Genomic DNA, 14,713 nt, shown 5'->3' with positions numbered 1-14,713 from the left:
GTTTGAAATGAGGCTGCTTTTCAAAGAGCATGAAGATGCTTAGATCAGATGAAGCTGTGGTTCTGTATGGTACCTGTTACTGCTTGGAGCTGGCTAAAGGCTATTTGCCACCAAGGCTGGCCTGAAAACAACTTGGGTATGCCCGGGTTGGTGCTTGTGGACCACCAGTGTTCCTCAGGACCAGCTGTTGACCAGCTCAAAGCCATTTACCAAAGGGGTGACCTGTCACCTGGTAGTGTGTCATCCAGGTTGCTATAGCATTTAACATAAAGGGGCTTTCGTTCAGAGCAGGATGCGTAAGTATTTTATAGTATCGGGATGGAGATATGCTTGGATAAGTTATAAGACATTAAAGGAGCTGTTGTTTTCTGTGTTCTCGTGTTCCTTGTGTGTGTGTCTTCAGCTCTACGAATATCCTATTGATCTCCAAGGAAATGAGCTGCCTTTCCTGCGCAATCCAGATATCCTGGTGGGAGAGAATGACCTGACAGCCCTGAGCTACCTGCACGAGCCCGCGGTCCTCCACAACCTCAAAGTCAGGTTCCTCGAGTCCAACCACATCTACACGTACTGTGGTGAGTGTCCAGGCCACATGTTCAGCTCTCGGAAAGCGGTGGGTTAGAGCACGTCCACATAGAAACACCCTGAGACCACAAGCCAGAGGCTGTGGCATGAGGAAGGTCCAGGGCTTGTGAATTTGGAGCGGGTGGGAGACACAAGTGTGTGCCAACAAGCTTTAGGTTGCAAAACCAGAGGTGGTTTTTGAGGGTTGGTGCGCTGTGAACTTCCTGAGCTCATGGTCCATGTATGTAACTCTTGGTGGAAATATCTTGTCAGATGAGTTGGAGGCCAACTTTCTTTGTGCTTGGCAGTCTGTGCGGAAAAAAGTAGGAGCTAGCAAACCACTGGAGAACAGCAGTGTGCCAGAAAGATGCGATCCAACTGAGAAATGTCCATAGCGGGTTTTCCTCCTGAAAGACTGCATGAAAAACCTTGCAGCACTGTTTCCTGCCTTTTCTTGATGACTTTGGGGGTCATCGAACTCTTAAATTCAAAGCAGAAGGATGGCAGGTGTGAACTTGGGTTTGTCATTCCCAGGAATTGTGGGCTGCCAAAACCATTCAAGACAGCAGTTACCTGTGAATGGATGACAGCAAACTGCAACCTAAAAACAAAGGAAGAAGGCAATTCAGCCATTTTTATTCAGTTGTGCTGGAGAACATCGAATGTTGAACCCTCTTGCTGGCACTCAGGATGACCTTGCTAGCAGTGATGCAGACTAACGATTCTCTAAGTGATGAGTTCCAAGATTTTGGTGAAATGCAGGGGACTGTTTGTGTGGCAGGGTTAAGGCTGGTATGTACAGCTATGATTAAGCGTTGCAACTTTTGCTGAGGAAATGCTTGGCAGGAGGAGACTCTTCTTTAGAGTAACACCCTTGAAATACGTGGCCTTAGCAGCTGGTAATAGTGGTGACTTTTCTTTAAATGTTTTAATGATGTGTAATGTGAGACTACTGGCATAACTTGCAGCCTTTTGCAGCTGCATGTGTGCTCCCAGTCAGCTGCAAACCTGCTTTCATCCAAAATCAGTGAGGTTTCATTAGTGCAGCGTCTCGTGAAGGTTTATGATAATCTTGAGCACAGCATCGTGCTACTGAAGATACATGGGCTTAGGCTTAGCAAGTGTAGGTTTAGCTACAAAACTCTGCGTGGGTGCAACGTACCTTGTGCTTTGGTTATAAAGTAGTTGAGAAGGGGAGAAAAGTGCTTATGTGGCAGCCAGTGCTGAGGCAACTACAGCCCTTCAGCTTGGTTTGCATTGTGGCTGCGGGCATGTTTTTGGCGACTAAGGGAAAGAGATGCGTGACCCTAACAGAACCAAGAAGCAAACAGATAGGAGCAGAGCATGGCGAGGTGAAGCTGTTGGGTTAATATCCCACGGAGGCAGGTAACGTGACTTAGCTGACCTTTGCCTTTTGTTGCGGGTCAAGTCATGTACGCTGGTGTTTGCTGCAGGCTGAGAGTTCCTGTGCTTTGCTGTAATTTGAGTGTGCCCGAGCCCTGAATCAGCTGGACTGGGAGCACAGCACCCACTCCCACCATCCACGTGCTCTCTGGAGCTCCTTACAATAACAATTTAAACCTGCAAAACCTGAAGGTGCTTTGGAGGTGGAATTTGTCAGTGCTTCAGTTTTGCAGGGGGCAGACCAGCTCCCTCGAGCACACAGGTAGCACCACGCGTGGCTTTGCCTCTCGTTAATTCCTGGGCTCACTGCCTCCTGTGGGCAGGCACGGCATTCCTAGAGTTGGAGAGGAAAGAGATGTTAAAGCTTTAATGCAGGCTCTGGCATTCCTTGCCTGTGATTTATGCATTTCATTCTGATTTGAGTACCTTCTTTGTTATGAGCTTTAACTCGGAATTTAAGCCAGGGAAAAATCCGGGATACTTGTTTGGGTCTAGCAGAGCTTTGGTTGCATAGGAGTTGTTTTTCTGAAGTGATGGTTCAGGCACTGTTCAGCTCTTCTCACTCCTCCTGCAAATTCTGGCTTCACACAGTGAAGATTATATATTTGCTTTTCTCACCAGTTTAGTGTGCCTGTAGCTGTATGGGAGCTTATTGCCTTGCTATCAAAGCATAGCGCTTTGAAGGAGATGCTGAGATAAGAATTAGGAGTCCTTCCCCGTTCCCTTCTCATCCTTTTTTTTCCCTCCAAGCATCATGTTTAAAAAAATTGATTGAAACAACTAATGCAAGCCCTGAAAAGCCTGTAGTATTAACTCTGTGCTTGGTGTGTAATGTATCTGTCTATTTGTTCTAAGGTATTGTACTTGTTGCCATCAATCCATATGAGCAGCTGCCAATCTACGAACAAGATGTCATCTATGCGTACAGTGGCCAAAACATGGGGGATATGGATCCTCACATCTTTGCGGTGGCAGAGGAAGCCTATAAGCAAATGGCCAGGTGAGTGGGTGCTCAGTCAATGGGGTCGGATCGAACTGTCATATCAAAAGCAGGCAAATATGCAATTAAATATTGCTAATATGCAATTGAAGTGAAGTTGTGGAAAAGAGCGTAAAAATTCCAGATTTTCCTCTCTGTTGAGAATATGGGGTCTTCTATCATGCTTTTATATCTCCACGTTGGTATGAAATCTCCCCATCGTGGTGGTTGTCTTCACCCACGGGTGCTGTAGCTCTGTCCCTCTTCTGTGAGATGCAAGACTTGGTTCCTGCAGCAGCTTCCCTTGCACGGTGCAGAACTTCTTCACACTGAAATCTCTTTGAGGTCAGGTATTTCTAATTTATTCTGCTTACTGACTTGACCCTGTCATTGGCTGCCGAGACTGCTCGGCAGACTGGGCTGATGGGGATCTCTGTGGTCCTCAGGAACTCACGGGTTTGGTGCAACCGTGGTTCAGATGGGGATCCTTCTCCTGTTGCTGCTTGGATGAGTTTCCTGGAAGAAATTCAAACCACTCTGCAAATGTCATGTTTAATAGCTCGGAGGAAACCACACTTCAGATAATTTGGTGAGATAATCAGGCTAAACTCAGAAGCTAATGTTAGTTGTCTGTATGGAGACACTGTGATTTTGAGTTAGGAGGTGACTGGCAGATATTTGGAGGTATTTATGGGTCCTTCAAAGCAGTGTCTTCGCCAGATGAACGTGGTACAAGTTTTACTTTATTTCTGTGTTTGTTGTGTTGCTGAAGATAGACGCAGGGTTTTGTTCTTGCCAGATAAGCCATGACCTAAAAGAGAATTTGAGAGGAAGCTGAAAGTTGTTGCACTGGGGATCATTTTATTATAGTTGTCTGGGCTTGCACAGTGTGTTTAGATTTGCCTGTGGATTAGCTGTGATTTTGATACAGCCCTGGCTTTTAATAGCAAGAGTAAGCACTGAACCATTTACCAAGGGTTGCAGTCTGTTTTCTGCTGTGTCTTGGCTTTAAGTAGTGAGTGAGGATGTGTTTCTAATCAAAGATGAGCCAGATTTCGATCCAGAAATGCATCTGGAGGAGCACTGCCATGGATGGAGATCAGATGGATTGTACCCAAACTGACTCCAGCCTGCAATTCAGACCTCCTGCAAGTGCTTGTGCTTTGGGCAAAACCCCTTTGAGAAGAATTTAGAAATTTGGGGAGCTGCCTATAGAAAGAGGAAGGCTTAGGACTGTGTCCTTGTTACATGAATCCAGGCCTGAGCAGCAAGCTGCACCGTTCTTTTTAGAAGATGTCAGGGTTTTGCTGACCAATGTGGACAGGACCCGTGGATTTTCCTGGTCACGTGTCTAAAATATAAGGCAATGACTTGCTTTTCTCCTGAAGTCTCTGCTGGGAAGACTTGGTGCTTTCCCACATCCTTGCATATTTTTTGCAGGTGGTGGGCTAACTGACAGCTCTAGCCAGGGATGCTCTACTCTGTGCTGTCCCCCTTATCAGAGTAAATCTCCTTTTGACAGCTACCCATCTAATTCATAACTGCTGGCTGTGGATGGTAGGGAGTGCTCGGTTTGCCGGGGGACATGGAAATAGCCACCTTCAAAGCTCTTAAACAAGATGCTCGCTGTTCAGCGCTCCTCTGGTACTTTCTGTCTCGGGCTGGTATTATGGTAATTGCAGGCTTGGGTACAAAAGAGGGATTCAAATAGGGCTGAGTGGAGATTGTAACGTGGATTATAGGAATCCGCCTGGTTATTTGAAATGTGTCTTAAAATGTAGCACACTATATTTTAAATCTGAAAGCTTCTGGGTGGACATTGTGTTCTCCGCAGTTTGATCTGGGCTTTTCCCTCCACGGTCCTGCAGGGAGAGTGGTGAAGCTCCTTAAGCAGGGTGTGTGGATGGCGTCTTATGTGTGATGGATGGTAGTGCGTTGGACAAAACTTCTTTTTGCTTTTTTTTTTTTTTAACTGAATTACTGACTCTGTGAGACACCTTGTATCTGCAGCTCTGCTTTAGGCAATGGGGGTGCACATGAGCGTGGTGGGACATGGGTACTTGGGTAGCTCAGCCATCAGGATGGAGGTCCGTGAGCGTGTTAAACCTAAACCGGTGTGCAAAACCACCACTCTTCTTGCAGTGTCTTAGCTTTTAAAAGATTGCATTATGTCTGGTGCATCCTATAGACCAGGAATAAAACTCAAACCTGCAATCTCAGAAGGTCAAATTTGCAATGTGACTGAGAACAGGAAACCAGTCTCTGGCTAGCCTTCTGGGTTTCTTTATTTATCTATATAAGTGTGTGCTTGTGTATGTATATGCATATATAAGTGTATATATTTTTTTAAAAAATGGAATAATTCATTCTGAAAACAAATTAAATGCAAATCACATCATAGAAAAGTGAGAATAATAATGCAGATGTGCATTCTGTTCGAATTTCTGTGGTTTTCTCTCAACAAGTGTCCTCAGTGTAACTAAGAAAATGAAATGGGTAAAACAAGCTTTCTCTGTGGAAGACTGCTTGGAAACAGCTGATGTTATTTGCAACATCACTGAGCAAAAAGGTGCTGAGTACATAACTTGCTGGAGCCACCGAGCAGTCGTTGCCACGTGAGCTTGTCCGTGTTCGGTGGAGTTTCATTGCCCAAGTTTCGCAATGAGAGGTTTCATTTTCATGCTTTTATATGTGTCCATGGGACAATATTCGTGCCGTTTGTGTGGCAGAGCAGAACTTCACTAGCTGACTCTCAGTAAACTGCTTCCTTGAGATCGGATACTGCACTGGGGTAATAAACCCTTCAAAAAAAAGCATTGCTGAAATGGGGCTTGAGACTTTTTTAGGACCACAGGCAAATAGCGCAAACTTTGAGCAAGAGTGTGAGCGAGCTGATGGTGCCAGCTTTTCCCTTGCTGCAGGGTTTCAAGTTGCAGTGGTCCTCTGAGGGCAAACTTTTCATCCTTTTCATGAAGACCTGGATGAGGAAGGCTGCAAGGTGTCGTGTTTTTATAGGACAAACAGAGTAAGGACATAATCAGGAAACATGAAGTCACCTTGAATAGCTCTTCTCCAGTGCAGAAGGCAAGGTCATATATAGATATTAAAAAATATAATAAATTCACACACATATACAATATATTTTATATATAATATAAAATGCATAATATATGTATGTAATAAATATGTATATTTTAACTTCATTAGTGGCCCAGAGCACACTGGGAAGACTGGAAGTGGAGGTGACTGAATGGGATTGAGTAGATGGCAAGGAAAAAGGGCACAAAAATATAAGATTGTCTGTTAAATGAGAAAAGTTGGAGGCAATTAGATTTTTAATTCTATGGGCTTCTAGTATACCATTGCCATGTAGAGAGAGGGTGCCAGGGCAGAACTTAAGACATTTGCTGGTGTACAAGTGTTAGTGATGTCCTGTGCTTTCTCGCTTGCCTCAAGCTGATAGTGTCCATGAGATGGGACTGGAGGCATCTTCACAGGTGGCTGTAAAGCTCTGCTGGATCCTGTGTCTGGTGTTGTCCTGTCATCAGGAAATGCCAATTTAAAAGGAAAAGAAGTTGTGGGTGGGCTGGACAAAGGGCTGCAGAAGGTGAATAACAATATCTGATGCCTTTTTTGGGGGACAAAGTAGTTCACAAAGCATCTGAATACCTACTATGATTTGGGCATGCTTTAAAACTCCCCTTTAAATGAAAGCTTTTCCCAAAGAGGATGCTTTGCAGACAGTTCTTTGCAGCACTTGCATGTAAAACAGCTTAAAAAAAGGCAAGTGATTAAAATTCGTATGTGACAGCCTCTAATTTTTACAGTGACCAGCTCTTTAGAAACTCCCTGCATACCCAGTGTGAGACTAAGCACACTTGGTTCATTGAAACAATATTGTTTTAGGCAAAACACACAGCATGGAGTTAATTTCCTCCAAGTGCCGCTACTGGCGGCGGTGGAGTCAAGCATTGGGGTGGTGGAAGGATGGATCGTTTAGTGATTGCTGAGGCTGTGGGGTTCAAAGCAATTTGTGCTTTGGGACACGTATTATCTGCAGGGCAATGCAACCATGTCCTCCTCTGGTCTTAGTGTCCGTCCTCCTGATAGTACCTGGCGAGGTGCATTGGGTGTTGGTGCCTTTTACACCTTTGGGTGTTGCAGAAGGCATTTGTGCTCCTGAAAGCGGACTGAAAGCTTTGGGGGAACATCCAGGATCGCCTGGAGAGCCAGCACAGCCGCCGGTGCCCTGGCTGATTGCTTCTTGCTTTTCTTATAGAGGAACAAAAGATCCCTTGTGTGCCCAAATCCCAGCGGTGGCTCTAATTTCCTTGTGTGTCATTGCTCTGGGCAGAAGCCTGGAGTCTAGTGAAAATTCCCCTTGAAACTTTATATCTGCTGAAGTCAGCCCAACCAGCAGCTTTCCACACAGAAGCAGGGATTGTTTCTCACTTCTCTCCCTAACCCATGTTCCTCTTAATGAATATGCCCCATCAGTTGTTTCCAGCTCCATGGAGGTGGCCAAATTTTGCATAGTGACAGTGCAACACCAGCTTCCTGTTCCCAGCCTTTGGGAGCTGTAGTTAGATACTTAGTTAGATATTTCCCTTTGTGTCTGCAGCCCCATTTTTCTTCTCCCCAGCTATCCTCGACCAGCTCGGCTCGACGGTGCAGTCACTGTGTGGTCTCCAGATGCTGAGTTGAGTCTATTAGGAAAATCACTGCAGTGTGCTACAGTAGCGAATATATTTGTGTGGTTTTTCTGTCTTTGGCCCCTGTCTCTTCTTCCTTTTGTACCAGTTGGGTTCACTCTGGGCACAGGCCAGGACTTGCTAGTCCAAGTAAGGTTTCTTAATGCCTTTTTTTTTTTTTTTTTAAAAAAAAGAATCATGCATCATACTTAATAAAATGGAATATTGAACAGCCCTAGGTGATAGAGGTATGTGGTATGAATAGCATTGCTATGGGCAGTGGGGCAGGAGAATAGGCCCTCCAAAGGTTGTCAAACATCTTTCAAAAATGGGGAGCAGGGAGTGAGGTGGTCTTTGCTCAAATTGTAAATCAAATGGCAAAAGCATCATAAACTCCTTGCTGTATATTCTGTGTGCTTTCCAGTTAGCACATCTGGATCTTGCCACAATAGCAACATTATATCACATATGTGGGCCTTTTAATTAGTATGACATAGCAGCAGTCCATGTCAGCTAATAAACACAAAATAAGTGCAATGTTCAAACTGTATAATGAAAAAGATCGCAGGTAATAAAGGACTTGCAGAAGTCTCCTAAGAAGTGCATGGACTGGGTGAAGTGCCGTGTTCTTTATTCACTTGTGCATCCATCAGGCTGATGCTTTCACAGATGCATGATGTCTGCAAAGCTGTTCCATGTGGCCAGACAAAAATATCTTGATCTGATCCACGTATAACTGCTAAATTGGAAATGCAGAACACTTTAACGTTCTGCCAGGAGCATGAAGGGGCTCTGCAAACCTTAACTGACCCTTGCAATGTCGATGGGAGGGCAGGTGTTCTGGTAACCTGTTGATTAGACTGGCATTTCCTCCTTCCTGGTGTGAGGATCTCCTTGCAGTGTTGTCGATAGTTCTTGCAGAAGAAATAAAATAAGAAATGCAAGAGCGATTTGGTGGATGAGTTCAGCTTCTGTGTATCTGGGCCGCCAGTCTCACCTGCAGCTCGGTGGGTACCGGATAACCCCCGGTGTCTGCAATTCAAACCAGGGTCAGCATCTACGGTGTGATTCTGAATTTATAAGTTATATGGAAATAGCATGTCTTCCCTTTTCTGCCCCACTGCTGGCATGGTGTTTCTGGCACTAAATGCTCGAACACCTGGACTGCAGACGGGTAACTCTCTTTAGTAGTGGCTTTCCATTTTTGTTGGAAGCCAGTGCACCCAAGTCTTGCATTGCACTCTCAAAAGCATATGTCCAAGTGTAAAAATCACTGCTTGCCTACACTAATAGGCAACACAAGTGATCTGTGTCTTGCAGGGATACAGGTGCCGGTGGGGCTGTACGTGGCCATGACTGTGCTCTCTTTTGCTGTGGGGTGTGATGCTGGGGCTGGAAAAGAGCAGAAATTGCAGCATTGACCTTACCCATAGTCTAATAGAAGCAGGGAGGGGTATGGGCACAGTGGGGGATGTCCTTTGATAGCACTTCAAATTTCAAGCTTTACAAGAGGATTTAAAACCATACAATGAGAGAGCAGGTAGGAGTTAAAAGAGAGATTAACCCCTGACAGAGATGTGAGAGGAATTAGACTGGCACAATAAATAAGGCTGAATGCTGTGTTATTTTAATGGCAGGGAAGGGTTTAGGTCTCCTGGTGAATGAGGCTGGGTCGGGGGTTTGCAGCGAGCTGTGGGCTGATCTGTGCTGCAGCTCAGCAGGGCTTTTGCAGCAGGTACCATCTCAAAAACTAAAGCTCTGGTCTAAAAAAAGGGTCAGAAGAAAAAAACCACTCAATATCCTTGAATTTGGGAAGGGGAGAAACTGAAGGGGATCTCTTCTGTTTAGAGTTAAAAGTGGGATAGGGAGGAGGGGAGAAGGTTTTGGAAGAGCTATCCAGTAAACATGCCAATGGTGGTGTTAGACCTCAGGGTTTGCAAAAGCAGTTAGATGTAACTTTTCCAGAGGTGATACAAAGGAAAAAAAAAACCAAAGGGAGAGACTCCAGGTAATGTTTCCCAAGGACTGGAGGAGAGGTCCTCCAGTCTTACTTGCCCTGCTGTGGCAGAGGACAGAGATGCTCTGAGGATAAGTGGTCAACTAAATGATCCTTTTTTTTTTAAGTTTTGTTTTTTGTTTCTTTTTGGCAATTTGGGATGAGAATGATGCTATTTGCTCACAGCTTTAATCATAAATGAGACAGCCCTTGTAGAAAAATCATAAATACTCATAATGGGACAGCACTGGCATGGGAGAGCTTAAGGTACAGAAAAATCAGTGCCTGACTAAGAGTAATGATTGAGCGTGTGAAATATCACTGACTTGGAAGGAGTCGTAATAGGCTACTTCAGACAAGTTATTACTGCTGCGATGCAGGAGAACTGTTCGAGCTCTGAGGTGTGAAAGCTGTAGCACCAAATATCATTAAACATTGAAAATGGTGTTTACGAGCATCGTAATTACATCAGAACACAAAGACTTGCGATTGCCCTTGCCCATCTCCCAGCCACTGCTTGCCATCCCACATCATCAGTGAAGTTCTGGAGACCTGAGGATGGAAAACTTGCAGCGTGTGCCCAAAAGTCAACGGTCCCACTGATCTCTGAAAATCTCTTTCTGGGGTTTTCCTAATGTATATCAACTGTAATTAATTAGATTGTAGTGTAGGAGTTTTACAAGCATCAGTGGCTGATGGTGGTTGAGGTGATGAAGTCTGTAGGAAGGACCTTCTTTCTGGGACTGTCATGGGGTGGAAGAACAACTGACTTGTCCTCCTGGTGCCCGCAGAGCTGAACTGCTGGGGGTAGCATTTCACAAGCTTGGGGTGAAGAAAACTGGCATGATTCTTGCCCTTATGTGATGCTTTTTGGGAGGACACAGTACAAAGCCTTCTCCATCTGCAGGGCTGCAGTGCTCCACAGGGGCCAGCTCCTTGCGGGTGGCTTGGGTCGGAGCCAGGGATGCTCTGTGGTGCGATCCCAGCGCAGAAAAGAGCATCAGGGTGCCAGAGAGCTGATAAAATTGGCCGGGTGCGTGTTTCGCTCTCGTTAGAAACGGCATACAAAAGAATTGCTGACCTCGTTTTAGTGTGGCTGAGGAGCTGTGTTCTTCCCCAACGGGGTATGCAAAGCATAAATCCTGGGAGAAGGTCGTCCTTCCTGCCTGCCCTCAGGAATTGGTGGAAAGACTGGAGACAGCTCAGCATTTTGCAGAAGCTTTGAGTATGCAGAATTTTCTTTGCTATTGAAGGGGCATTTCCAGCCGGCTGCACAAAGCAGTCCGGGGACAAAGTACCTTAATGAGCTGGGACCAGTGGGACTCCCACTGCTCTCGCAGGAGGAGTAACTCAGCTCAGCACCGCATAAAAGCGCTCTGACCTCTGCAAAGACATCTTAATTTGCACAGTGGTATTTGATCTCAGCGTTAGAAACGTCGGATTGATATGCGTATTAAATAGTGCTGTACGGAGGGAAGGTAATGCTTTGTGCTGCTGGTGACCGCCACAGAAGATAAGGTTAATTTGCACGTTACCTGTTCTTTGAGCATCGTGCTGCATACTCATCCTCTTCCATTCAGGGCCAAACTGGTACTTTTAGGCTTTTTTCCAGCAACTGAGAGATTCAAGCCCATATTTTCTCTCTGGCTTCTTGCTAAAACCCAGGTGTGTGTGAGCAGATCAGCTCTGAAGCTGCACAGGATGGACCTGGTGGGTACATCATCCTTGATGTATCTTCTTGAGTAAGACCCTGGATGGGCTGTGCATGATCTAACATCCCCCAGAGACACCTGCAACAGCTGAGTGATGTTGTACCAGGATTTGGGCTTGCTGAAGTGGGATATTGCTGTTTTCTTTCTCTAGTTTGTTGCATTAAGATGCAACATTATCTTTACAGTTGCGATGGTACCGGGATGGGGAAGGGCTATGGCAGCTCTGGGGTGGTTCTGGCCAAAATGTATTTTGGAGCTGTGGTGTGGCCCATGTGGGTGTAGGTTGTTGGTGAAAAAATTCATTCTTCTCTGTCATCAGTATAAGCCACCCTATAAAAAGAATTATCTACCTGGGGAAAAAAAAAAGAGAGAGAGAAAAAAAAAGTTGTATAGGGTAATCTCTGCTATTTATGAAAGATACAGTGTAAAAAGGACCCAGATGAATATGTAATACTTGAAAAGCCATCCTTATGTTGCTGCTGGCTTCAACAGCTGCAGCATAAAACATGCATTTGCAGCAGACATTTGATAACGCAAACAGAAAGCGTGCCTTTAAACACTCTTGTTTGACTGGACGCTAAATAATATCTCCTTGGGTTTCTCTGAGGGAAAAGTCCAACTACCCCAAAGTTGTGTTTTCGTATTGGCGTTGACCGGTGATACCAGGCGTGGTATTCTAAAAACCCAAATTAAAGCCAATGAGTAAAACAAGCTACTGCTGCTCTCAGCAGCAATGTTGCTCCGAATTCCAGTTATCCCACTGAAATGGGAACAATTCCTGGCTTCGGGGGCCATTTCAGAGGCAGCTATTCTCCACGTTACAATGCTGCAACGCTCTGATTTTTATCTTCACAGTGTGCAACTTCTGTTTATTCATTTGAAGGCAGAATTAGACAAGTATCAGGTTTTTTTTCATTGCTGTCATTAGCACTTGAGGGGATGCAATCCAGTGGTAATCAAATTATTGCATTTTTATATATTGCTAACAACACAATGCAATAGCTATGCTCATTTTTAGCCTGCACAGCACTGTCAGTACAGAAGCGTATTAGAGGCTGTTGTGCATCAGGGCTTTATGGGTGTTCTCATTGTGGTCAGGCTAAATTCAAACTACAGTACTTAAAGCATTTTTAATCTTCAGATTGCTTTATGAACACTAATCCTCCAAGCATCCTGAAAGAAGTAGGTTAAATATGATTTCCACGGTGGAGAGACTCATTGACTTGTTCCACGATGCTGAGAATTAGTGTCGGATCTAGGATTAGAGCTGGTGTGACCCCTGATAATTATTCACAGGGTCTGGCTCTGCCTTCGTTTGCTTCAGATATTTTCCTCTCTCAGAGGAGCTGTGGTTTTAGTGCAACTGGTTTTGCTCTCACTGCGGAGATCAGGATGAAGTTGTGCAGTAGTTTGCTTAAGCTGCTGGTGCCAGTGATGGTTTTCTGAAGAGATGACTATGAAAACAAGTCCTCTAAGTTCTAGGTCCCTTCTCATGGCTTTAGATTACTGCTTTTAAAGAAAGCTGACTTTGGAAAAATTCTGACTGTGATTTAGGTCTGAAGAACATTTGGGGTATATTTGTTTTCAAATACCCCTGCTTTCAAGCAGTGTTGGTGAAGGCTAAGGATCTTGGATGTATACATGTGCACTGAGATGTCCCCTGTCTCTTCTTGACAGACAGAGGGGTGGTGGGAACCATCAGTGTCCTTGGGATCAACCCCTTCATTATTGCCATGGCTTGACTATCCCCTTTCCTGCAGTGAGGAGTTTCCAGGGATGTTCATCCCTGATTTAACCAGATAAATTGATAGGAAATCATATATTGCAATGACTAATGATATTCCCAGGCTGAGAACTGCATACGGAAACACTGAGCAGTGTCTCGCCTCTGATTGTTCTGATGCAACCAAAATGGGTGCAACTTTTAGTACAGTTGGAGAGCTGTGTCCAGCTGGGCAGGTTTGAAGTTTGGACATTTCTGCATACCTTTCCCAGGCTGTTTGGATGCACCTCTGAGGGTAGCGGTATTCTCTGCATTGCTGTAGGTGAAGGACTGACTGCTTAAACAAGCAGGGCAATCTGTTTCCTTGATGCAAAGGCTGGTGATTAGCAGCTAGTCCTAATCAGTGCAGATATCTGTTTGAAGTGCCCTTTCTCTTTGTAGACAACTGACTTCCCCCCCCCAACCTCAGGCAGCACCTTTAGATGTTGCCTTTATAAAAAAAAAAAAAAAAAAACAACCAACTGATACCTACTAGACTTTCAGACTAGATATAAAGAAGAAATGTTTTATGATGAGGGTGGTGAAATGCTGGCACAGGTTTCCCAGAGAGGTGGTCGATGCCCCATCCCTGGGGACATTCCAGGTCAGGTTGGATGGGGCTCTGAGCAACCTGATCTAGTGGAAGATGTCCCCGCTTATAATGGGGGGGTTAGACTAGATGACCTTTAGAGGTCCTTTCCAACCCAAACTATTCTATGATTCTGTGATATTTTTCACATATTGTGAAAACTCCAGTGACTGCCTTATTTGTTTTGCTGGGCTGGGCACCTCACCCATCTCTTGCTGTGTGTGTGGCCAAGGGTGAGAGTCTTGATGGGTATTGCTCATAACGTAGCAAATGTCTGCAAAAAAAGAGAGGTGTTACTCACCTGCATAGCAGATTACGAACAGGTATTACTGCTTCAAGAGGGCACGCTGAAATAGTGAAGCAAAACGTTCAGATTGCACAGACAGACGGCAGTCCATATGCTTTATCAGATGCCACCAACACTTGCAGCCCTTAACTTTGGAGATGCTCTTGCCCCTCGCATTGAAGAAATAATCCCGGACTTTGTTCTGGTTGGACTTCTGTGCCTTGATGGTTTTGTAAGCGTCCCTGATGGATGGAGGCTGTAGCTGAGATCATGGTGTTAGTTTTCCAGACTGTGGGTCATCTTGGAAAGCTGCTCTAAGTGAAGAAACAAATGTCCTGCAAACCCATGGGGCTGAAGGTTGGGGAGTTGCCTCTTTGAGTGCCTCATACCTAGGTTTGAGCTGTAGCAGTGGCATGCGGTAGGAACAGCATCTTCAGCCATCGTTGAAGCCTAATCCCCATTGCATGCCCTGCATTGCTGGATGAGCGTGAACATGTTGTGCACTGGCATGTGTGCATCATGTGAGCTGTTTGCCATGGGGAGAAGAGCACTGACGTACGTCGTAGCAGTGTAACAAGCCGTGGTGGCAGCCGCGAGGTGCACAGGAGCCACATAAGCCCCAAGAGGAGATGTGACAGCATTGCCATGCTGCATCAGAGCTGGTATTCACCCATAACATTTCATTTTATCCAGGCTTTATTTCCATAGTAATTTTCCTCTGTGCTGATGC

The 14,713-nt window shown here is 45.2% G+C and overlaps 1 protein-coding gene across 4 annotated transcripts in view; it reads left to right on the top strand.

The window, feature by feature from the left end:
- MYO5B (myosin VB) overlaps positions 1-14,713 on the top strand; it is a 153,461-nt gene that overhangs the window by 34,572 nt on the left and 104,176 nt on the right. For all 4 annotated transcript variants that reach the window (XM_052777815.1, XM_052777812.1, XM_052777813.1 and 1 more), the window contains exons 3-4: positions 404-575; positions 2,824-2,968. In XM_052777815.1, the coding sequence (XP_052633775.1) occupies positions 404-575; positions 2,824-2,968 (317 nt within the window). The remainder of the gene's footprint in view (positions 1-403; positions 576-2,823; positions 2,969-14,713) is intronic.

The sequence above is a fragment of the Harpia harpyja genome, chromosome Z (assembly GCF_026419915.1).
Source record: "Harpia harpyja isolate bHarHar1 chromosome Z, bHarHar1 primary haplotype, whole genome shotgun sequence".
NCBI classification, from domain to species: domain Eukaryota; kingdom Metazoa; phylum Chordata; class Aves; order Accipitriformes; family Accipitridae; genus Harpia; species Harpia harpyja.
This window is presented reverse-complemented; position numbering and strand designations above follow the sequence as displayed.